The sequence below is a fragment of the Penicillium solitum genome (assembly GCF_028829755.1).
Source record: "Penicillium solitum strain IBT 25940 chromosome Unknown utg000001l_segment0_segment0, whole genome shotgun sequence".
NCBI lineage: Eukaryota > Fungi > Ascomycota > Eurotiomycetes > Eurotiales > Aspergillaceae > Penicillium > Penicillium solitum.
The window spans coordinates 4745778-4771945 of NW_027072121.1; the positions used below are offsets into that span (position 1 = coordinate 4745778).

The following is a 26168-nucleotide window of genomic DNA, read 5'->3' on the forward strand; positions in this document are numbered from 1 at the left end:
CGACAGATTTAAAGCCTAAAATGACGTTTGCAACAAAGAAATCAAAACAGGAGCCAAAATCAGAAGCTTCAATTGAACTATGGCACCGTCGCTTAGGCCATATTGGCAAGAAGCGTATTGTCAAATTGGCAGAGATGACAGAGGGCATCACTATTGAAAGCAACCCAGGCAAAGAAGTGCAGGTATGTGAAGCTTGTCAATTAGCAGATGCTCCGAAGCAAATCTCTCGCCGAAAGATAGGCCAGGCATATGGTATATTAGGGAGAGTACACTTCGATCTAGTACAAAACCAGCCGGCCTACAATGGTCATATTTGGATGACGCATTTTTACCTTGATGGTATAAGATGCCACTTCTTATTTACCCATGTCAAGAAGAACGAATGTCAGATGGCAGTACGTAAATTCTTGGCATTGATCCGTAATTGGTTGAAGATCGAAATCAGGGTATTTCATTATGACAATGAAAGAAGTGCTGGCAATGAGGTCGAATCCATGATCGAAGACGAAGGGTGTACTATTGAACATGCACCCCCCGGCCTACCAGAAATGAACGGCCCTGCCGAGAGATCTGGGGGAATGATAGTCAGGAATGGCAGAGCACTGCTAAATGACACCAATCTACCCCATAATCTATGGCCAGAAACCATGTATGCATCGGCATATATGATGAATCGTACCCCTACAAAGGTGGGCGATAAATGGATCATTCCATGGAAGGAATTGATGCTTCATGCGGCACCAGATGGCTTAAAAGATCAAGTTATCAACCTGTCAAACATCAGGTTATATGGATGCTTAACATACTCCAGATTGCTAAAGAGAGTGCAATCAGACAAGATGGCTCCGAGAGCAGAGATCGGCTATCTTGTAGGCTATGTGTCAAAGAGCCTATACAAAATATGGTTCCCACATAAAGGCCGTACAGGGATAGGCAGGGTGGAGATTGTAAGGGATGCTGTATTCGATGAATCGAGGCAGTACTCGAAAACAAAGCCTTTGCCGCAGTCAGAAGATGCAATTAGTACTATGACAAATGGACTAAGCACTGAATACTGGCCCCAAGTGCTTTCAATGGAAGAAGCACAATCTGAATTGAGCATAGAAATGCGGATGCCAATGTCAATTGCACGTATAGCTCTCAATGATGACATTGAACATGGAGAACAGGGCGTTGCACCAGAGGCAATAAATGAAGAAATCCAGGAATCTGGAGATATAGAGCAATTTGCAGCTCTGGAAAATGATAGGGAGGAGACACCAAGGGTCCCCCCTTTGAAAGAAACACCAGATTTACCTTTAACGCCTGCTTCAATAGCAGGGCCTATCCAAAGGGATCAAGATCATGTCCCTGGAAGCTTCCCTATGTCACCACAAAGGGCATTACCACAAAGAGCATCACCACCGACGGCGATGACAAAGGATACACCGAGGGAGGGATCTCCTATATTGTCATCTTCGCCAGATCCGATCAACGTCATACAGTCGATCGAAACTGAAGGGGGAGGGGGAGATCAATATGATGAAGATGAAGCAGAGATAGAGCGTCAATTGCAACAAGAGATGCAATATACACCTACTCCGGAGCCAGAAAATCGGCCTACTAGAGAGATCTCTGCAACAATTGATGAATCCAACATCATCTCCGGCCCTAGAACACGAAGGCCAAAGGCAGATCCAGACTACGCTACATATCTATCGTTAGATGAGAAGCTAGCTGAGCCACCGAGTCTTCTATATGCTTTCACAACAAGCATTATGAAGAAATACAATATGCAAAACAGATTGCATAGAGATCAAATGCCTCCACCACCAGAGAACTGGGTACAATTGAAGATCCACCCATTTGCTAAGCAATTGATGGCAGCAGCAGAGTTCGAAATTGAGACTTTGAAAGCTAAAGAAACCTTCTCTCAGGTTGCATTGCCGAACAAAAAGAACACACAGATCTTGCCATTAAAGTGGGTATTTACATACAAATTTGATGCAGATGGCATGCTAGAGAAGTTCAAAGCACGAATTTGTGTGAGAGGAGATCTACAGTGGATGTCTACTGAAGAAAAAAGAGCTGCTACACTAGCTGTCAAAACAGCGAGAGCAGTATTTGCACTTGTTGCTGCGTTCGATCTAGATATGATTCAGAGAGATGTTGTCACCGCATTCCTGAATTCAATGCTAGAAAGTGAGGTCTATACAAAGTGTCCTCCAGGCTTTGAAGTGCTAAATCAATGTTGGCTACTGCATAGAGCCCTCTATGGATTGCGCATGTCTCCGAGGTTGTGGCAGCAAGAAGCAACAAAGGTCTTAGTGAAACTAGGCCTTACCCCAGTGGAAGAAGATCCATGCATCTTCACGACAAAAGGCATAATTGTCTTCTTCTACGTGGACGATATCATCATTGTCAATCACCCTAAACAGGCAAAAGAAGCTGCTTTACTAGATCAAAATCTAAAGAAGCAATGGGAACTTCGAGAACTGGATGCAAGCTGGTTCTTGAATATACGTATTATACGTGACAGAGAGCAGAAAAAGCTCTGGTTGTGTCAAGACAGCTATATTGAGAGCATGACCAACAAATATAATCTTATCACAGAGAGAAAGATAGGGTCCCCCCTTGGCATTGAGCCCTTGGTACCCTATGATGGAGTGGCATCACCGCAACAGATTCATGGTTTCCAGGCCAAGGTTGGATCTGCGCAATATGCCACTACCATCACTAGGATAGATGCTGCAAAAGCAACCTCCAAAGTGGCTGAATTCCTCACAAATCCAGGACCAAAACACATTGATGCAGTTGATCGCATCATACAATATCTCTATGAGACACGCTTTTGGGCCATAGAATATGGCATCCGAACACCTAACAAAAACCCAGATGTTCACGATTTTAGGGATCCCAATAATCATCCCAGGAATCGAGATACTACCTTAACAATGGCGGCGAAATCAGTTGAATTTGCAAGCGATGCGTCATTCGGAGACCATAAAGATCGAAAGAGCTCCGAAGGTTATATCTGCAAATTGTACGGCGGCCCAATCGATTGGAAGGCCACTAAACAAAAGACTATCACCACATCGACTACCGAGGCCGAATTGCTAGCTTTGGCAGAGGCAGGAAAGACCGTCCAGTGGTGGCGAAGAGTGCTTAATGCACTAGGTTTTAAACCAGATCACCCACTATCCATTATGTGTGACAACCAGCAAACCGTCGATTTGTTGACAAAAGAAGGGGCCACGATGCATACGAAGCTCAGGCATGTCGACATCAATCGCTGCTGGATGAAGCAAGAAGTTAGCGCAGGCCGAGTATATGTGGATTGGGTACCAACTGCTGCGATGCCAGCAGATGGGCTCACCAAACCCCTACCGAAGCAGAAGCAGGCACACTTCAGAGAGTTGATTGGAATGCGGGACATTGGTCACATGATGGGTCACATGACCTCTGAAAACAGAGGCTGATTTGCGAAAACTGCATAAATCGACGATTTGGAGCGAAATCAGCGAAAAAATCGGTTGGGACAGGTGAAGCCAGAACGAATCACTTGCGAATCACTTGCGAATCGTTTGCGAATCATTTGCGAAGCAGTTGAGAGACAGTTGGAGAAGGCAGTTCTTGAAGCTCCGAAAACCTTCAAAAACTGGGGGGTGTGTCGAGTACCATGCATGATACATGGTAGAAATTACCAAGTCAATACAAACCGGAAAATCGATGGACCGTCATGATAACGGTACCATACAAAAACACATACATTGCTTAATCATCGATGTCCGCATAGATTGGGAAAAGAGCGGACTTTGTCAATTTAGTTAGTGAGAGAATTTTACATATGTCAATTTGCATACATTGTTCGTACACGTCAATTTCTGTCAACCAATAAAAATAATCTAAACAACAAAAATAGAATATCAATTATTTCTGTTTATTACTGAACTTGCCTTTTCGGGCTAGAGACTATGACATAATCTCGTGTAATTCTCTCTTCCGTCGTAATGGGCTGCCTGCCTAGGCCCAGCTAAATTGACGGAAGGCAATTGAAGAAATGCCATGCATTCAAGAACTATTGCAATATCTCCCATTGCGCTTCTTAGATATTTCTGACTCTCTGTAGGACAAGACATTTCACAGAAAATGACACACAATGCGATCCTATAGATATAATTTATCTGCCGGACGTGAACGAATGTCCATTCGTCATAGACGTCAGTGAGCAACTGTTCGACTTTTATCTTTTGCATATCTAAAAGGACATCCCAACTGCGATTCTGGCAAGAACTATTATGCCACACTGAGAACAATGGCGGGCCACTATCGGTTTCATCGACTTGACATCCCTCCACCGCTAGCCAAGGATTCTTCGCCCAAATCGGAAAAGGAATATAAGCCGCAACTGCACCATACGATAACAGTATTATACATGTTCATACCTATTTTACGCAACTCTAAATTTACAGGTGTTCCAGGCATTATGGCTTATCTATCTCAAAGCGGTGGCTGTGCAGGTTGGATTAAAGCCCCAGTAATTACCTTACACTGGTGAATAATGCGCAATTGTATCGAATACGAGCCCAGAACACAGCACACTAGTCAGTTACCGAACGGCCAGGCTATCATCAATCGAGACTCAAGGCCTAATTGCACTTTCACGAAGTCAATTTTTTAAGTTCTGGGATGTCTTCGGAGATGTCCCGAGAATCTGGAAGTAGGTTGTCGCGCCTTGTTCATATTCTCCTCTTTTGTGATGTTTCAAAAAGGTCGGCTATTCATTCTAAGGGAGTGGAAGAGGAAGTCCAGCTGGTTCAATGAGCTCGTTTCTTCCTAGATAGTGCAGAATAAATTTCGACGATGCGGCTTGGGACCTAGTCTGCACGAATCTCAAATCAAAACAGTCCAAACCTGTCATGTGTAATTCAACAGCATCGACCTGGCAAGCATAGGCAATATAATAAGATAAGCAGCGGGTATCTTGACAGTTCAGGAGACTTTTATCCAGGTCTGCAATGTGAATCTGGAACTCTGAGGGGTAACGGGTAGAATACGGCCTTTTGCTTGTCTCATCAAGTCTGGATAGCCTAACAAACCAGTATGCCACGTCTTCGCTCCAATAGATGAGCTCTTCTTGTTTTCTCGAATATCATGAGTCGATTGAAGGCCTTCAAGTCCTACGACAGGAAGAAGCATGGTCAGACAAGCTAGGGCCAGGGGGAAAAATGATGCCTATAAGTCAGGGTGGAATGATACAACCTGAAGACTGGCAAGCTCGGCTCTCGATTATCATGGCATGATCGATAATGTATAGTCATATTGGACACGTGCTCATTAGTGATGGAAGGGGCGAGGGCTCATTTCCAAGCGTATTCGTGTCATTATCAAAATGTCCCGTTCAAGTGTGGTACTCCACCTGGGCCTTCTGAGTTTCAGAAGGAGTACTATTGTACCATACAGTATAAATCTCTTGTAAATAAGTAATATTTACATACACCAAGTTCGTGAAAGGCTCAGAGCTCAGGAATATGCAGGAAACGATCTCGCAACTCTCACCGGATGAAATAATTGGATATCGACCAGGTTGTCGGTTTGCTTTGTAGCATCAGAAAATCTGCATCATAGTTAGGCTTTTGCTCTGGCTGAGGGGCTGGAAAGAGACAGACCCGGAATGCGGACGGTTGCTTGAACTTACGAGCAGTTTTCATGAGACCTTGAGAAGAAATGCTTGAAACTTGGATATGTTCAATTTGGGAGGGATCAGTGCTTCTTTTATATACTTTAACTATCATCGTTAGTAGTCCCAGCTCTCGCGAATGGGTACTGGCACTGAAGCTCCTAGGATCTATATCATCTCACCAATCACATTGCGGTGGCATGAAAGGTCTGAGAGCTCCTGGGAAGTCCTATCAGACTTTAGCTAGAATGAGGTATTTTCTGATTGCTAGTTAGAATATGTTGGGCAAATGAGGGCCCGCAAATTTCGTCATGGCGGCTAGATCATCTAGTAGGCATGATAGATGGGGTCTAGAACATTTGTGCTGATGTCCATTTCTAGAGCTTATATCGTATTCCTAGGAGCAAGCAGCAAGCAGCAAGAGCGATAATCTGTTATTATTTAAGCAAAATAAAATCCGAACAAAACAAAATCCAAGTTTACAAACTATCCAATTAAGGGTTTTAGAGATATTCCTAGATATTGTAGAACCAAAAATTGAGGGTTGTATATTTTTCGTAACTATGTAGAGACGGTGTCGTGGATGCAAGGCTCGGTAAGTTGAATAGTGGCATAGCTGCAGAATAGTAAACCTAATAAATGTGGCCCCACTATCAATTTGCCTTCCAGCTGGAGGCGAAACAACCAGGATCGACCGAAAAATTGATGACGCCAGCCTTTCGTTAAGGGGACAACGGTCAAGAGTTCTGGTGAACAACTGCATTTGGATGGGCTAGCGTGGTGCATTTTATTGAGGTGAGCTGCTGACTTAGCTGCTCCCACGCTTTGCTCAGGTCGTGCGCAGTAAGTGGATCAGGCTGCTCAGGGTGATGCTCAGTGAGCTAGTCAGAGCGCTCAGGTCATGCTCGGTGAGTAAGATCAGAGCGCTCAGTGAGCAAATCAGAGCGCTCAGGTCTCGCTCAGTGAGCGAGTCATCCAGCTTATATAACGATCAGGTGATGCTCAGTGAGCGAGCTTGATGATTATGTAATAATCAGGGGCATGCTCAGTTGTCAGTGAGCAAAAAGCGGCAAGCACTGAGCACTAAAACGGAAAGGGAAAGCCAAGAAGTGGCAGAGGAAATCAACTATATAGGTGAAATTTTCGGAAGAAACAAAGCGTGTGAGGGTGGACCAATGCGGTATTTTACAGATTGCCTTTGGTCTATTGAAACAGGGATGTGACAAAGGTTTCGACCGTATTCAGTTCCTTCGATATTTTTAAGACAGCGATATTGAAGCGAACAATATGACTTCCATCTCGATATATCAGCACAATGATATCTCGGATAGCAGGTCTTGATAAATAGAGGTTTTTATGAACATGTGCATAGTTTACCTCGTAGAGGGGGTAACCCTATCGGTCCCATTTAAGTGTCTTCGCCTTGTGCGCTAGCTGCATGGTGATTATATAGGATATTCTCTAGGTAGTGGTAGCCAATTGTAGCTCGTAGTTATCTAATGCAGCCGTATCTTGCACGGAATCATGCGGTTCCCAAGTGGCCTCCACGTCTTCATAGCCTTTCCATTTCACAAGATATGAGAGAGACCCCCGCGCCCCTTTCCTATGTTCAAGGATCCTTTCGATCTCATATTCGAGCTGATTATCAGATTCGATCTCACCCGATATGTCTTCTTCACGCGACGGTCTTCCGTGATACGGTGCTAACATCATCAGATGGTGAGATGGAGGCTTTTGCACGTCAGCGGGCTCGGTGTTTGAGTCCCAGAGGGCATAATCATGCACTGTATCTGCACCAAGAGATGTACCACAGTTTGATGCAGCTGCGGTACTCGCGCTCGTAGAGGTTGAAACACAGTGCGGCAAAGCACCTTCGAACAGCCAGGACAGGAATTGTAATCGATCTTCGACCGACATAGCCGAGAATTGAGAACGGACCGAAGAAAAAGAAACATTTTTGAGAACACTGTTTCTATTTTTGGGAGGCCGACCGGGACCACGTCCTGTACTTTTCTTCCGAGTATACGAGCGTTTCGTCACTTTAGGAACTTGTCGATTGGAAGTCTCCGTGTGATCTGAGTCTTGTTGGTTTGATCGTGAAGGTCGATTTGTATTGATGAAGGGTGATTCTGACGAGGAATGTGTGACTGTGGATGCGATATTTTGGTAGGTTCCAGTTTTGGCGATATGTCCAGCATCAGCACAAAAATTGTCGTGCAAGATTTCAGGATCGATGTTAATGGTGTCTCGAGTTTCTTGAGTCTGGGCAGGGCACTCAGGTTCGGAAGCCTGAAGATTCTCCTCGGTAGGAACATTTCGCCGCGTAACTTCTATTCCACAACGGGTTGGAGGTGAACATGACTGGGATTCATCATTCAAGCACACCTCCACCGGTGGGCGGGCAGGAAGGGGATGTCGCTGGATTTCTCCAGGGTTACCCGTCAAGACCTTCGAGGCAATATCACGAGATATCGTAGAGGAAGGAAGAGTGGCCGTGATCGAGACAGGGCTCGGGTAGCGGCAAATTTCAGCAGGTTCGGGCAATTGCTGTGGATTGTCTTGGGTGGGATTCCATGGACGAAAATTGTCAAGCAGAAACCGAGAGTTCGACATAGGGGGGAAGAACGTAACAGACCAAACCTGGGAATGGGAGTGGGGATATGGGATATGGGAATTGGGAATTGGGGATTGGGAGGACTGGTGATGAACAGAAGATGAGGAGGGAACTGGGCAGGTAGTAGTAGGAGAAGGGAAATGAAATGGGGACATGGACTTTGATCTTGTGATAAATGTAGGGAATTGAGGCTTTTTATATTTTGTGAGCAGAGAAAGCAACCTTCCTCCTCCTCCCATGGCAAAGGAGGCGTATGGCCGCCTCGTCCAATCTGGGCCCATCCGGTGGGGGAAGAGCAAAGAAATCACACAGCTGCAGGGATGGGAAATTGCAGATCACCAAGTATACCTTTCCGTCGGAGTTGCCTACATCCCGGTTGATAATATCCACAATCATCCATCCTTGGGAGTCCATTCGCGGAGCGGCTGTTCGATAATGAGCGAGGCTTCGTAATCATGATAAATATTAAGCTCAAAAACGCCAGTCAGCGTGATAAGAAGGTGCGGTATTTTCGCCATTGGTTCGCACCAACGGTTTGCTCCAAATGCATATCCACCGAGGGAGAAAGAACGGAGCACCGACGAGGATAATGAACCTAAGCAAGGCGCTCGAGGGCGAGCTGTTCAAGGACAATTTGCATGAGTGGATGCCGTGGAATGTAACCCTGCGGCCCGAGCTGAAATCAGAGGAAGGTGCGTGCAAAATATGGAACGCTCGAGATGTATCCTTGGTTGACTCAATTGAGTCTGTAATCAGTAGAACGAGACAAGTCGACAACAAAGATCCCTGAAACGAGTTGGCTGAAAACCATATTGTGTAATCGGCCACGATCACGTTTGCCGAAGCCGAAGATAATGATCAAATTGGCTGTCATCACAAACATCGTAGCACTGAGGGCATGTATCCCATAGTGTCGAGCTGGCTAGAACGGGCTGAGAGGCGGATGGAGCGGCATCTGCGGTGGAATGAAAAGGGGCAGTGCTTTTGACTAGTGAAACAGCGTTGCAGCGGGTCCATGGGGGCGACAAAAGAGAGGGGGAAGGGGAAAATGAAGAAAGTGCGTCGAAGTTTGGGGGGCAGGGACGTCGGGTTTTTATAGATGGTGGGCAGTGACACCGGGGCGGTAAAAGCGGCCAGGGACGACACTAGTCCTGAAATGGGGCCAGTGTGTGCGCGCCATACCCGACAGGGAAGGGGAAAGGTGGAGTCGGGCAGGCGGTCGGGAGCGGCAGGACGGCGGTTCAATGAGGGCCGGATCTGGCGCCCCGCTAACCGTCCCAACATATACTATTTTCTAGTTCAGCTCTCTTTAGACTTCCGCACGACCCAGTTTGGGTCGAAGGTCTCGACCCAGAACCCAACCCAGTCTGGGTCTGGGTCGAAACCTCATAACCCAGGCCCAACCCAGACCCAGTGACTGGGGCCCCAGAAAACCCAGTATAGCCCCAGTTCGACCCAGTTTCTGCATAAATTATGGCATAAATATTTAAATAACATACTGTCATTTTCCCCTGTTATGGTTTCTATATCGAAATGCTACACTCTCTACCAACAAGGCAAAGGAAATTTTAAGAAATAACCTCGTTCTTCAAAGCAATATATCTGGTTCAAGATTAATTACTTCTTCAAATGCTTTATTTCATATGGAAAGGTGGTATGTGTTGGCTGCTGGTTTTCTCAAGCGTAGGATAGCATTCCATTTAAAATACAAAGTATACCCTAAGTTGCAGATATATATATTCAACATACATCAACATAATATATATTTTCATCTACAGAGTAAAATAATTTTTGAATTCATTTATTTCTCTTCTTCTGTTTAATTTTAGAGCTTATATAACTATGGATAGATATCTAGTAAACTTTTATATTCAAAACTACTTACTACCTCTTAATCTACTTGGTATATGCGACTTGAAGGGAGGGTAGGAAGAAATATTTTGAGAAGGATTAATGGAACTGGGGTGGGAATTGGGGTTTGACTGGGGTTTGACTGGGTTTACTGGGTTCTTACTGGGTTCTTACTGGGTTCTTACTGGGTTAAATGGGTTAAATGGGTTCTTACTGGGTTCTTACTGGGTTAAATGGGTTATGACTGGGTCTTGACTGGGTCTTGACTGGGTTATCTCAGGGGTATTTCTTTAGACCCATATAATTTTAGTATAATAGACCAATCAACAAGAGTAGGATAATTTACTATATTTGATATATCAATATTCCTAGACACTTCTACAACTTTAGTGCATTTCTACCTTTGTACGTTAAAGAATTTCTCCCCTTACATCCCTTTGTATATATTATATGTCATTCTTATGTTATGTCTCAAAGCCAACTTTCCGACTTTGCATCGTCGCTCTATGGTGGTGATCTTGACGATCTCTCATATATTTCAACTGGACAAGTCACACCATCCGCAAGTCAACACACAATCGACTCAAACTTCCGAAGACCAGATGATCCCCTCCCAATCCCCCCTTTATTGAAACGCGTTGGACCCGACCGTAGGAAAGGGTTTATTCTATACGATACAATGTCACATAACGATTTTGTGGACTGGTGGTTAGAGACTGACTATGGGAGGAAAAGCAAGCTTAAATGGGATTCGAACCGCCATACAGAGATCTGGAATAGCTACCATCAGGTAGCTCAGGGTATTGATGGCGCACCAAAGGTTATATGCAAGCGCTGTGGGAAGATCCTAGAGCATCCTTATACACTAAGCCCGAACAGTATAGGCAAAGCGCAGTATCATGGCACATCAACCATCCAGAAACATCGGAAAACGGCTGGTTGTTTACGGTCGGAAAAGGGGAAGAAAGCAGAGATTACAAACTTCCTACAAAGAGAGGTATATTTTATATCATAAAACTAAGTAACTATACTAATTTATTATTATTCTAGGGAGAAGTTTCAGCAAGCATACCCTTCTTACAAGAAGATTGGGAGGAGGATCTCCTCCAATTTCTTACTCTCAACCGGCTCCCATTCCATCTGATCGAGCATCCATCATTCAAACGCATCATCAATAAAGCTCGTTCCGCCCCATCCCCTCCAGTGATCCCATCTGCCGATACCATCCGTCGCCGATTGGGCAGTCTAGTCAAAGACCGGCAGCAGCGTATCCTTCGTACGCTGCCTTCTGGCTCAAAGATATCCATTGCGCTTGACTGCTGGACATCTCCATTCTCGCAGGCATTTATGGCTATTACTGGCTATTTCATTGATAGTGATTGGGTATATCGTGAGGTACTACTTGGGTTTAAGCCGCTTCATGGTACACATACCGGCTCTTACCTGAGTAGTGTTCTTATAGAAACCCTAGTAGAGCACAATATTGAAGATAAAGTATTCGGGTTGACAACAGATAATGCATCAAACAACAAGACATTAGCTACTGCTCTCCAACAGGCTTTGTCAGATGATACTATTATCACCCGAATACCATGTCTTGCCCACGTTATCCAGCTCAGCCTAAATCAGCTTCTTGCTCGGATCAAGGCAGTTCCATTAAATGAATCAGCCGAGACAAGGTGGACAGAGAAGCAGTCAAGGCTAGCCCAAGAAAATGCGAAGCAAAGTCAGATCTCCTCCACACTGAACAAAGTCCGTTATCTTGCGATTTACGTCAATGCAAGTCCCCAGCGCAGAGAGACCTTTTACAATCTTCAGACAACTAATATCAAGATCGTTCCAATCCAAGATGTAAAGACACGATGGAATTCTACGTTCCTCATGCTTCGCCGGGCAAAGAGGCTACGTGCTATCTTCTCTTTATTCTGTACAGAGTATGATTGTGAGGAGATGCTACTCAGCGAGCAAGAGTGGCGTCAGATCGACTATCTTCTTTGTATCACCGAGCCCTTCTTTGATTATACAACACAGCTATCAAAGACTCGAGATGTCACTGCCCACTATGTGTTCAAGATCTACAACAAACTGTTTGATCATCTTGAGCGATCACAGGCACAGCTACGCCGAAAGCGTGTCCCATGGAAGAAACAGATGCTAGAGGCCCTTGAAGCTGGTCGGTCTAAGCTTGATGAGTATTACTCCCAAGCTGATGATCTTCGAGGGAATATCTATGCAATCAGTACAATGCTTGCACCGGTGAACAAATTCAAATTCTTCCTCTCCAGTGATTGGGATCAGAAATGGCGAGATACCTATCGACTTACTTTTGAACAAGCCCTTGTTCCATATCAAGCACAAGTTAGAACAAGCAGTCGTGATCTACAAAGCTCTCTAACGATAGCCCATCCAAGCTCAAGGCTAGAGGAGATGCTTGATGGAAGGGATATACAACCACGAGCCATTACTGATGAAATCAGTCAATATCTTGACAGCGGTAAGTAAATACAAAGAGTATATGCAATAATAATACTAATATATATATAGATACTGTTTCTGTTAGGCCGCTTACTTTCTGGAAAGAGCACCAGGCTCGCTTTCCGGCCATTGCTGCCCTTGCGCGAGATACACTCTCATTTCCAGCAACTGGCGCAGGAGTTGAACGCCTCTTTAATACCGCTCGAGATATTTGTCACTATCGTCGTGGTAGAATGAAGAGTGAGACTGTCGAGGCATTAATGATGTTTCTTTGTACAACGAAATTTGATATGGAGGAGCAGGAAGCAACACTTCTTGAGAAATTCTTCTCCCAGGATGAGCTTGAGGCGGCAAAAGAGGAGAGGGAAGAGAAGCTCAGTGAGATTGAGGTTGATCCAATTAGTGATACAGAGGAGCAGGAGAATGAACCGGAAGATAAACCAGGGGATACAATTGAGATTGTAGTTGAGGATAGACCAGAGGATGTATCGGAGGAGAGGCCCTTACCTACAAGTGAACATGGTCGTCCTTGCTCGCCATCATTACCACCAACCTGTACACAGACACGAGCATCAGGGAGAAAACGTAAAAGCAGGGAAGATGATTTATTTGAATACCATTAGCTTGCTTGACAAAGAATCCTCAATTATACGCATCTCTTTTACCCTTTTTACAAATAAAATTAGATATAATCAAGTAAAGCAAATACTCAAAATTACCGCGAACAAATGCATAAGTTATACATTTAGAATCCTTAGCATGTTTGTTTAGTTTGTAACCCAGTTTGGGGCCCCAGACCCAGTACTGGGTCGAACCCTCCGACCCAGACCCATTACTGGGTCGAAGGGTTCGACCCAAAACCCAACCCAGACTGGGTTGGGTCTGGGTTGGGTCTGGGTTTTACTGGGTCGTGCGGAAGACTAGCTCTCTTTTAATATATATCGGGACTCTATCTTTCAATCGGTACTTAGCTAGATTTTTAGAAACCCTTACTATCTACTAATATACTAGGGTATTAGAGACGATAGAATTAAATATCGGAACGACGTACTAAAGATATCTCGTATCAATAGTACGATCTAATTAGGCCTATTCCGAGGAGGCCCTAATAGACTTCCTTATAAATTAGTCCTTATAGATATAGTAAAATCTATATTATATATAAAATATAGGCCCGATAACTCCTAAGCTAAGTAGTATACCTAACAATAGATTTAAGAATAGATTATTAAGTTTAATTAAGTAGATATTACTCCTATAACCCCGAATCTAAGGATCTATAATATAGACTAACTAGTTAGTATCGTTTAGCTATATTATCTCCCGCAGTATCTATATAACGCGCCGGATTAATTCCTAGAACGCCGGTTACGTTAGTATTTCGAAGTTAGAGATAAAGATATTAGGATAATATTGTGAAGGCTAAAGAAGCCCTATTTAAGGCTATAACTAAGGTACAGCTAGAATTTGTCTTTTAATACGTTAGATTAGGTTCTCGTATCAGAAGGGCTTTAAGGTTATATAGTCACTACTAACAGTCTCCTCTCCCTATAAAATCGATACTATATAAGTATAATATTAGTAGTATAACAGATTATATCATCCTTACTACCCTATCGACCCTACTTACCCCTTCTATAACTTATATATAATAAAGTTACTCGAGCTATTACGTAGCCTTATCGATAGAATCCGCTAATAAGGGTTATCTACCACCCCGTATATCTATTATTTAAGAAGAACAGTCAAAAATTATATATAGTGGAACGATCTATAGTACCTACCGGATTGACCTACCCGATTCTAAATACTCTAAGTTACCCTTATCTTGATTAAGATTCGGAGTAGGTATTATCTCTAGAGATAGGGCAGTCGACCTCCGCGTATAGTTATATTCGAACGCTAGTCTAAGGATACTAGCTACCGGTATAGCTTACGATATAGTTAAGATAAGGGCTGGTTCGAGTTTATCAAGTACCCGCTCTAACTCTCGCGCGAGTACACGGGCACGGGATAAATGCTTTCGATCTTTTATTACTACTTAAGAAGGGTATACTGTATATACTATACGCAGAGACCGAAATTATAGATTTCCAGGAATAAATAATAGAGTAGAACTAGCTTCCTCTTATGCTTCCTTAATCGAAGAAATAAAGTGAGTTATCATGCTATATAGTGCGGAGTTCCGCGCGCGCCCGCAGGAAACCCAACGGCTAGCATGTAGGTAATTTTTACACGTTGGCTGACCGTCATTTAAGTATAACTTAGCTACCCATTTCTATGGGCCCCGAAATATTGCTTCTCAAGCCGACGTCCACCGTTTCTGCATCCTTTCTAGGCTCCTAGCGCCTCTGTTTTCTCAACCACGCTGTTAAGTATGACCTTAAATAACTCCGAGCCTTAGGAACCTTCTTAGATACCGTGTTCTTTTAGAAGATAGTCTATTATAGCTCCTATCCGCTAGCTAGCCTTATAAATAAGATCAGCCAATTTACTTACTTACTCTAGCTCGTCGGTAACCTACGTTAGGGCCTTCCGCGTAGTGGTTAGGTCTTAGTCGAGCTTTCCCTAGATTTTCTCTATACGAATTACCCGCGAATTCACTACAGTAAGAATACAAAGTATTTCCTATAGAAGTTAGGAGAGTCTTATTAGAGATACTTTAGTAAGATTGTACTGACTAGAGTATCTATAGCTTAGCTAATTAAGCTTAAGGAAAAATGAGTGTTATTAGGTAGGTCCTAAAACCCTAATAGTCGGATGAATCAAGTCCTATAGTCTCGGTTTATCTAGAGGATAAACGAATTAGTATAGTAATACTACCTTAGTCGACCACGTAACTAAGGTATTGCTGGTTTGAGAACGTTAGTTTCTGCGGGCTAGGGCGGCCTTTATATTGAAGACCGGATCGCTAAACGGATCCGAAAAGAACACGCTGTTATCTCTCCGTATAAGGCTATAGTATATACTAAGTCGATATGGTGAAGTGGCCGTCACGGAGACACGAGGAAAAGCCACGGCGAGATTATCGATAGCGCAGATGACCATAATTCTGTTTATACCAATATATATATAAGTCTATAGAGCAGCGATTGTTAGTTTGTCATAGCGCACATAGTTATCTCTAGGCACGGATAGATTACTAGATATCATTTTAGTTCTACAGTATTGTATCTGCAGTGCTTTCTTTACCCGCGAGACCATACCTACACTCCTATTAAGAATTCTCAAGACGGTGGGACTGGAGGTAATATATATTGTTGTTGTCCGCCACTCTCGTCAAGGCGACCGACGGATTTTCCAATCCTCCTTTCCTCGAGATTACTAGACGGTGAGTGGAATACTAGAATGTGAATTTTGGCTACTGACTTTTACTAGGATGTCACTGTGACCGTTGAAGATGAACAAAGCCCGTCAGCAGCCTCACAGACCTGACTCGCAGGTCACTAGCGGTGGTATACTCCATGTAAGGGAAATCGATGGTGGAATGGCCCTGGATGGTCTACAGGACATGAAGGATGACCGATTTAAGAACATTGTCAATATAGTTGAAGAAGATCCGATTATAAGTCTGCGTGGCACATGCACATATATCGTTTAAAAAGACTGTGATCCGTTGAGATATCACCGCATTAGATGGCAGGCCTCTCTGAGGTAGATCTAGTAGAAGTAATTCTTGGACACGATCGAAGGTGCTGGCACTTTCGTTGGAGGCTTCTTCAACAACCACCGACTTGAACAACCACTGACTTCCACGTTCCTTATCGATGTGCTTTTTGTTTAAACGTTCTCACTTGAACGCTTGAGTTTAAACATGCATTGTTTCAACGTGCTTTGATTTAACGTCCTCACTTAACCGTTCTCACTTAAACGCTTGTGGTTAAACGTGCTGTGTTTGTTTAAACGTTCTCACTTGAACGCTTGTGGTTAAACGTGCTGTGTTTGTTTAAACGTTCTCACTTAAACGCTTGTGTTCAAACGTGCTTAAACGTGTTTAGTTTAACCGTTCTCACATAAACGCTTGTGCTGAAGCGTGCTTTGTTTCAACGTGCTTTGTTTGACCGTTCTCATTTAACCGTTCTCACATAAACGCATGTGTTCAAAAATACTGTGTTTAAACGCTTCCCTCGTTCTCAGCTATCCTTTCGTACAACACGCTCCGCTTTTTAAACGCTGTCGTCATCAGCGCCTTCTTTCTTTTCAATCTTTATAAGCTTCTTTCTCATGCACACTAAGCGCCCTCGCTTTCAACGCTACTGATTTAATTGTCCTCCTCAATCCAACGCCCATTATCGTTGGACCTTCAAGATAAGACCGTTTGACACCCCCGACTTCAACACCCTGGCTTTAACAGATTACCTATCGCTGCCTGAGTCGCCGTAGGAGACCATAGGCTACTTTTCAAGTTTGTCCAGACTCAGTATGACGATCTTCAACAATTTAATCAACCAAAGGTTACAGGACAGTTCCCCTCGTCTGAATGTTGTGGGCTCAGCCCTCGAAAGTAAGTCTTAAGGAAGCTTCAATCTGAACGGTTCAATTCGCTAACCAGTCCGCATTTTTCTACCACTTTCCATCTATCATCTCAACTAGAGCAGTAGCTGTATACGAAGAAAAAAATAAAACAACGGAAGGCTCTGGTCTTACAGTATGATAGCCATGCAGTCTCTCCTGTCTATGCACACTGCAGAAATGGCAAAGGAGCCTATCTCACTGCTGTCTCCTTTGATCGGTGAGAGGCGTCGCATTCCGAGATGCCAATTCCACCTCCAACTTGTTGACTTGTTTCTCAAATCCCCATGCTCGTTTTTCGGCCGCCTGAAGGCAGTAATCATGGTATTGGATGTAAGCATGAAGTTCTTCCTTCTCTGCTTTCTCCTTCTGTAGCGTATCCCTGATCTTGTCATTGATGCCAAGCAAATTGATATACTCACCGTATATCTGGGCGATAATTGTCTCCAGTCTTTCTTTTGAATGTTGTATACGTTGTTGACGGGATGGAGGGTGTATCATCTTCCGTGGAATATTTGGACGATTGTTGGTGGGTAAGGCTGGATGGGCGCCTGGTGGGGGGACAATAGCTGAAAAGCGCGATATCCTTGCTCTCTGGGGAGGCATGTTGGTGCTTGACTCGGAATTGATTTGTTGGAATTGGAGGTTTAGAGGCCAAAGTGATGTGGAATGGCATAATGGTAAGGGAATCGTAGCATTTATATTCCCCGATGAAAGGAGTACACATGACATGACGGGGCGGGGTCTTGCGCACCATCCCTGTAAGCAACGATTCCTGGAACCAAGCAAAGGACCCCTGGGCTAAACATCTGTTTCTGGGAGCTCTAGGCTTATGTTTCGGCGTCCGGTACTCCGGGAAGCGCTGTGAGGGACATACACGAAGTGCACAGGTACTGTACAAGGATTTTCCGAATTTCTCTATTGCAATGAAGATTTGATCGGTTCACTGTATGTGACATACTCTCTGGTTTCCAGGAGCCTATAGGCACCGAAAATTTGAGAAAAAGACCCATCGCGCGTTTTAATTGGAATTATGGAGCGAATCATGCCTCCTGGGAGTTTGTATTCATAGATCGCCGGGCCCACTGGCTTCATTGACATGAGCACTATATATGAGGCTTTTTTTCAGATCGGACAAAATTCGACCATTGACCAGACGGCGACAGATAGCCCGGACTTGCTCGTCAAATGCCATCTGTATCACGAAAACTATGGATCCGACCACCCTATTCAGAATGGAACCTCCAACCCCGGAGCAGACCGAACACCAAAGCAAGGAAGGCATATGGACGCGCGGACTGGACCAGAATCGGCGAGGAAGTAGCTCGATAGATGAGCCCATGGAGGCAGATCAAGACCAGGCCAACACTCGACCAGGTAGTGGAACACCTTACAGCGGCGACGGCCTAGGCGGTCGACCGGTTTATACCCGACAACGCCCCACACTATACTCCAAGCGATGGTTCACGCCAGATCTAAAGGCCCAGCAAGTCGAAGTCAATCAACTACGTAGGAGGTGGCAGAAAAACTACGCTGAGTTAGGAAGAACACACGCTGATACCACAGCTACCTTCTATGCAATACAATAGAAACGAAGAGCGTGGATAAGAACTATCGAAAAAGCCAAGTCCTTGTATTAGAAGCAGTTTCTAGACGAAGCTAGTAAAGGGAAGCTCTAGAAGGCTGCGATATATATAAAACCTCGAGATATATAGGATTGCGTCCTAGTACTACGAGTAGGCTCGGAGGAGTATATCTAAAACGAAGACAAAGCGAAAGCATTCCTAGATACGTTCTTCCCCGCCATAAGTCTACCTAAGTTCAACTCGCCGATTATACTAACGACGGAACTCCTATAGCACCCAATCACAGAATTAGAAGTTAAGCGATTACTAAAAGCAGCTAAGGGGAATACAGCGCCCGGAGAAGATAACTTACCGATACTAGTTTAGAAGAAGCTTTAGAGGCATCTTAAGACCTTTATTATTAGTATCTTTATAGTAAGTATAGAGCTTAGGTACTATCTGAGATAGTAGAGGAGCGCGAAAATCATCGTTTTACGAAAACTAGGCAAGCCTAATTACTCTAAACCTAGTACCTACCGCCCAATCTTACTGTTAAACACGCTTAGCAAACTCCTAGAGGTAGTGATAGCCCGACAGTTATCCTATCTAGCAGAGAAATATAGCCTACTACTAAACAGCTAGTTCGGTAGACGACCGGGTAGGACTACCGAGTAAGCTCTACTAGTACTATCTAGTGCGATCGATAAAGCCTAGTATAAGTAGACTGCGGCACGATCCACAATATCCGCGGATATCCACAATCCATATCCGCAAACTGCGGATATGGATATTTTTTGATATCCAAGATCCGCAGCCTTGCGGATTTGGATATGGACCTCATATCCATTGGATATCTGCGGATATCCAATGGATATCAAACAATACAAACATGCCTAGACTCGTGACCTTAAGGGGTATGCATTATTATTATACATTCCTGTGTATTTTTCGTGTAATACTTGGTACTCGAGGTTATTGAATATCACCAGGTAAACCGTAAGTATAATTTCTGACCTCGGTCAGAAATTATGGGTAGAAGGTCAAGTACTGTTCTACTCACAGTAGTATACAATTGGAATCTCTGACTACGGTCAGAAATTTAGTCTATGCATTTTTTGGGGGGTTTATGAATTTGAATCTTCTAGGCCCTATTTGCTATTTATAGATCTAACTGGAAGCCATCTGGTAACCTTAGCTGTTTTCGAATCCGCCTTGAACGGCCTAGTATACTCCTATCGACCGGTATCTCTAGAAGCTTATCATCCTCTTCAACAGCCTTGTATGGTCGTTTTTGAGGTTGTTTTCCTTTTACCCGTCTACGTCGCTCAGCACTATCATCATCCGAGTCATTATCACCGCTCTTAGTATGCTAGGTAGCCTCGAGTCCAGTCTCTTGATCCTCCTCCTCGTTATCACTGATAGGCTCCAAGACCTTAAGCTATGGTAATGATCTCCGGGTTTGATCTAGTAAAGCAGCTTTACCTTAGGATAGATACTCTTTGATAATCCCTAGCTCCTCTTGCCGAAGATCAAAGTTGGTAGTAAACTGATATAGTATCAGGCCACGGATTGTACTCGGCTTCAATTGACTACGATAGTAATAATAGATATCACGAGCACAGTTAAATAGTCGTTCAATACTAGCACCACTAGTAGGGATAGATAGAATATCCCTTACCATCCTAGCTAGGGTCGGGAAGCTCTTCTCATGTTCCTTCTAGAAAAGTCGAGGTTTCTATCGCTTAATTCTATAAGCAAGATATCGTGCAATCTCGTCGTTATCTGGTTTTACAAGCTCTTCTAATGGCTGGTTCTAGGATATATAAGCAGTATCAAGATCACAGTTATCATTCTTATCAATAGCTACTCCAGAAGTCTCCAGTGCTGCTAGGTCATTGGTATTATAGGTAAGTATCTTCCTATATCGATCAAACTCTCGGCTTAGGACCTCTTGATAACGATTCATATAATCAATATCACCCTACTAATTAGTCGAGGAAAAGTACCGGAGCTTCTTTGATAGAGAGAAGATTGTTGCTAGAGTATAGATATCACTATAAGGCTCATAGTCGGTGGCAGTATAGTACTTAGAGAGCTTTTTCTTTGCTATTTAGAGTGCCCGTAATATCCGTTTCTTCTAGATCACACCTTTATTCTTAAGCTTCGCCTCGGCTGTATCGAGATAGGAGAAAAGCTTATTATAGATGCTGTAGATATTATGTACGGTAATATCCTTTGTCTTTGACAGCATCATCGTGAAATCAAAGAAGGGCTTTATCAGAAGAAGAAGATACTCGACTTGACGCCACTCTTCTAGATCGAGCTTAAAATAAAGATATTGATGATCAGTATAATACTGATCATAGAATGGCTGGAGCTTCTTGGCCCGGTTAAGTATCAAAAATGTTAAATTCTATCGTATCCGAATATCTTGGATTGGAATCAATATAGGCTCCGGCTAAAGGGCCATAAATGCCTCCCGACGTTGTGGGCTTACATTAATAAAGACTACTAGTCCTCGGATCTTCTATACTTTTATTAGTCTAGCTATTATAAGGATCTAGGGGTAGAAGATATACCTTTTTTAATATATCTATGATCTGGATACCGCCGGAGGTATTGCGCTTATTCTAGAAGGAGTGGGTTTTTTCCTCGGACCACTCTAACTCAATCTCTTTATTGCTTGGCACTGCCTTAAGCTTCCTAAGAAGCTTATTCAGACTCAGCTAGATCATATGCGCGATATATGGGACACGGAAGATTGAGATATCTAATAAATGCTAAGACTAAAGGTGGTCCTGGATACTCTGTATCAAAGTATTGTTATTGGTTACGTTATCTGTAGTCACTGATAGGACACGATCCGAGATACCATGCTCTATTAGGATCTGGGTCACAGTTTTACTAAGATTTTCACCAGTATGGGAGCCATAGAGAGGCTCAAAGCCTAGAAGAACCTCACAGTAATCCTAGTTATGATCGATAAAGTAACCAGTGATAGCCATAAAGGCCTACTAGAAAGGAGAAGTCTAGCAATCCAAGGCTATTGATAGCCGACACCCCTCTAGAAGTCTCTATAGAATCCCCTTCTGGTTATTCTGGATTGTTATATCGAGATGACGTCGAATGGTTCGTGCTGATGGAATTATAAGTTTAGTGGATGATTGTTAAGCAACCTCTAACATACGGTGGAATTAGGGGTGTTCGATCACTCGAAAGGGCAGATATATAGTCGAAATGAATCTCAGAATAGCATCGGAGAGATGGTCTTAGGTGAATGATATGCTAGTAGTACCTGGCTAGATCAAAGTACTCAATATTAGCTGCTAAATTATAAAGAACTTGACTACTATAGTAATGCCAGTTAAGTGCCCTGGTTAATATACCATTCTTTTGAGAAGCTGGTCGATTCTTGGGCCACTTTTTTTTGAACATGCTCTAGTTTTGAGGTATGCTGTCATAGGCGAAGAACCAGCACGCCGGAATCTTGGATGGCCAATCGTATAGAGACATACCTTGCACATAACCTTCGGCTTTCTATTTTTGTCATTTGTAACCTGGTAGAAGCTATCCTAGATATCCGATTTGCTTTTTGATTCCCATCGAATTGTGTTCCTAATATCAGATTGAGATCCATACTCAGTTATAAGCCACTAACTAACGAATTTATTGCGTAAGTCCTCTATATCATCATATATAGAATCAGATGGATATAAAACCTAGTGCTTTTGAAGGGGAGGTCCGACGCGAGTAAGGGATAAGGGCGTAAGGGTTAAACGAGTTGAACGAGTCGGCGATATCGATGGGACTGGTGTTTGGATACCCAAAAAATCGGAGAAGTTGTCAGGGTAAATCCGATCAGAAGCTAAATCTATATCTGAATTAGTGAACGAGAACTGTGATTGAGATATTAAGAAGTTAACAATTATAATATATAGTATAGTAGGGTGCTTAAAAGAATAGAGAGGCTTATATCTGAAGTAGTAGAGGTTTTTAGGGATAAAGTAAGTGTACTAGGATATTCTAACTTAGACTTACTTTTGATGTGGTTTACCTAAATGATTGGCTGTATTGTATATTAGTGCGGATAATTGGAGGATATCCTACGGATTTTGAGGATATCTTAAGGATATTGAGGATATCTTGCGGATATTTTGTGGATATTTTGTGGATATCTATAAGATATCCGTAAGACCTCGAAACTCGTAAAGTCCGTATTTTAAGAACTTCTATCTCGGATTTCTCAAGTTCTAGTAGTCAGAATAAATTAAAAAAATAATCAGTAGATAGCTAGGACTCTCGGCTTTTATTTAAGCCTAAGGTTAAAATAATTCATCCAATAATAAAGGTTTTGATTTTCTATGTTCTATTTCTTACGAAGTTTATCATTATTAACAGTAGTTAAATATATATTTCTATATATAACTTACAACAAAATCGTCAATCTACGGCCATCTTTACAACAAAACGTCGGACTAAGAAAACTACGACACTACCTACAAATACTATATAAGGAGACCTTCGATACATATCTATTTCCTAAAATTTCAAAGGGCCGACCGTTGATTAAAGGGGTTGGTTCTGTCAGGACCAAACATGCGTTTATTTCAACGGTAAGGAAATATTGGTAAGCTGCATTAAGATCATGTGACAGGCTACAAGGGGGAAAGTAAGCGAGAGTTATGCTAGTGCGGATATCCAAGGATATCCGCATTACGGATATGGATATCAACTCATATCCGCAGTGCGGATGTGGATATCAACTCATATCCAATATCCGCAAATTGCGGATATAAGGATCGATCTGATATCCATTGGAGCGGATATGCCGCAGTCTAAGTATAAGTATAAGGTAGTGACCCTAATCGCCTTCGACCTTAAAGGTACTTTTAACGGAGTCAATAAGATCAGCCTAGATACGTCGCTATAGGTAAGACGGATCCCGCTTATAGCCAGAAAATGGATTATAAGCTTTATAAGCGACCGGCACGCTAATATCGGGTTTGACGACTTCCGTACGGAGACTACTCCGCTAGTGAACTCTAGGCTAGCTTAAGGATTACTACTTTCCCCTATCTTATTTATATTCTTTAATACCGACCTCGTAGATCAGCCCGTCGACTCCTAGGGAGGTATATCGGCATTCATCGACGATTACTTCCGATAGAGAGTAGGGGGCTCAGTAGAAGAGAATTTGACTAAGATACAATCCGAGGATATCCCTCGTATCGAAGAGTAGGCGCGGAGAACAGGATCCTGCTTCATAGCGGAGAAACCCGAACTTATCTATCTCACTAGAAAAAGGGGAGAATATATAGAAGGACGAATCATCTTTAATAGGACCGACGTCAAGCCATCGCCTACAGCTAAATTACTAGGCTATCAAGCGCGCCACCAAAACGGCAATCGCTTTAAGTGGACTACGACACTTGCGCCTAGAGCAGATGCGACAGCTCTACCAGGCATATATCGCGCCTATAGTGGACTACGTATCGACGGTCTAGCATGACCCGCTTAGGGACAAAGTTCATATCCGATACTTAAATATAGTTCAGAGAACCGTATTGATTAGAATCCTATCGGCGTTTAGGACGGTAGCGACCGCGACCCTTAAGGTAGAAGCCTATATACTTCCCACATACCTTCGCCTTCGCTACCGCGCGTAGCGTACGATTACGAGACTACATACTCTACCCCGCGACTATCCCATTTAGAGTGCTCTGTTAAGAGCCTAGAACCGTAGGAACAATATCGGATCATACGCCTACTTCCTATTAGTAGAAGCGCTAAAGACTATGGACGTTGGCAGGCTTAACGGACTAGAGATAATCGACTTACGCCCGCTACCACCGTAGCGAAAGGACGCCTTTATAGAGATTGAGCTAGAACCCGACCGAGAGATAGCGAGAGAAAGAGCGGCGTCCGTAAAGGACACGTTATAGTCGTCTACTCGGATACCTCCGGGCGCGAGGGTCATCTAGGAGCCGCTATCGTCGCCCTTAACGATAATAATAAAGTGACGGAATCTTAACGGGTATAAGTAGGGTCGATAGAACGGTGGTCTATTTATATAGCGGAACTTATAGGCATCTTCTACGCGGTCAGCACGGTATTTAAGTTAGCCTACTAACGGGTAAGCGTCGGAGACTATATATATACAATAGCAATAATCCTTTATAATAGTAGATCCGCTTTATAAGCAATCCAGAACGTAAGAAATAGATCAGGGTAACAAATCATCTATACAATCCTCTAAGCAGCTACTGAGGTTCAAGTAGGGTATATTTCCCTCCGTCTCTAGTAGATACTAAGATACTATAAAATCGCCGGGAACGAGGCCGCGGATCGACTCGCTAAAGAAGCAGCGCAACCGGGTAAAACCTATCCTTTTCGGCCGCTACTAACGAGAGAGAACGCCTTTCTCTATAGTAGGATCTATACTTAGTAGGAGTAGGAGTAGAAATCAAGTACCAAAGGCGCGTACCTACGGAAAGTAGACGGCGCGCTACCAGCGAGGTATACTAGGAAAATATACGGAAGCTTGCCTAGGAACCGAGCATACCTACTCACTCAGCTACGCACGGGCCACAACTAGTTATCCACGTACGCTAAGAAATTTGGCTTCCGGGTGCGGCGTATAGGAGACGGTCAGCCACGTATTGCTAGAATATCCAAAACTACGAGAGTTACGGATAGAATTAAGAAGAAGTGTTAGGGACGCGTTGAACAGCGTGTCGAGTCTGCTGGGAGGCTCAACCGAAGGTGAGAGAGGTAATCCAGACACCGTCTCGAGGGCGAAGACGGTTCAGGCCGTATTGGACTTCGCCGAGGCGTCACAGAGGTTTCGCAGTCGTGCGCCACAAGGGCAGCCTAACAGCGGGAGCGGCAATAGGCCAGGGCAGGCCGTGACGAGGCTCTAAGATTCAGTCAGAAAGTGGACCACTCTACATGTACTTCATTCATGATATATAGTTGTTGTATCCCGCATATCGTTCGCGAAGTTGGGATCTAAACCATAACCCACTAGGCTGGGTACGGATTCGTATTTTGGTCTAGTTGGGAATTCAACTCGCGAGGGGACAGGGTAAATGAATCCTACTACTACTACTACTGTCTGTATTATCGAGACCAGTCTGCGTCAATCTAACGACCTCTAGCAAACAAGTCTCTTACTGTACAAAGACATACATAATTACTCTATACAGTATGAATGGATGATTTCATTTAGCCTGACTCCTAGCTTTTATTTGATTATAGGCCACTATCCACTAGACTTGGTACGCATTTATATTTAATCTAGTTGGTGAGCCAGTTCTTTTGGCGATATACGTGATCGGATTGTCCGTGAAGGCTCACGTATGTCAATGTTTATGAGGACCTTTCGGTTGTCTCCGAAAGTGTACTTGTTTGCTTGACTCCTATAATGTAAAACGCTGGAAAGATATCAATTATGATGAAATTGGATAGAAGAGGAACGACGGAGTCTCGATAT

General features: G+C 43.5%; 4 protein-coding genes across 4 annotated transcripts; 2 read left to right on the top strand and 2 right to left on the bottom strand.

The window, feature by feature from the left end:
- Nucleotides 1-7120: 7120 nt before the first annotated feature.
- Nucleotides 7121-8272, bottom strand: N7455_001773 (chromo domain-containing protein; the record flags this gene model as incomplete). Its single annotated transcript, XM_065604154.1, has 1 exon — nt 7121-8272. One exon carries the CDS (start codon nt 8270-8272, stop codon nt 7121-7123), a length of 1152 nt encoding a protein of 383 aa, XP_065462645.1.
- A 590-nt stretch (nt 8273-8862) lies between these two features.
- N7455_001774 (uncharacterized protein) lies at nt 8863-9063 on the top strand (the record flags this gene model as incomplete). Its single annotated transcript, XM_065604155.1, has 1 exon — nt 8863-9063. One exon carries the CDS (start codon nt 8863-8865, stop codon nt 9061-9063), a length of 201 nt encoding a protein of 66 aa, XP_065462646.1.
- Nucleotides 9064-15999: 6936 nt separating this feature from the next.
- Nucleotides 16000-16200, top strand: N7455_001775 (uncharacterized protein; the record flags this gene model as incomplete). The annotated part of the gene is made up of 1 exon (XM_065604156.1): nt 16000-16200. One exon carries the CDS (start codon nt 16000-16002, stop codon nt 16198-16200), a length of 201 nt encoding a protein of 66 aa, XP_065462647.1.
- A 1109-nt stretch (nt 16201-17309) lies between these two features.
- Nucleotides 17310-17717, bottom strand: N7455_001776 (uncharacterized protein; the record flags this gene model as incomplete). The annotated part of the gene is made up of 1 exon (XM_065604157.1): nt 17310-17717. One exon carries the CDS (start codon nt 17715-17717, stop codon nt 17310-17312), a length of 408 nt encoding a protein of 135 aa, XP_065462648.1.
- Nucleotides 17718-26168: the final 8451 nt, after the last annotated feature.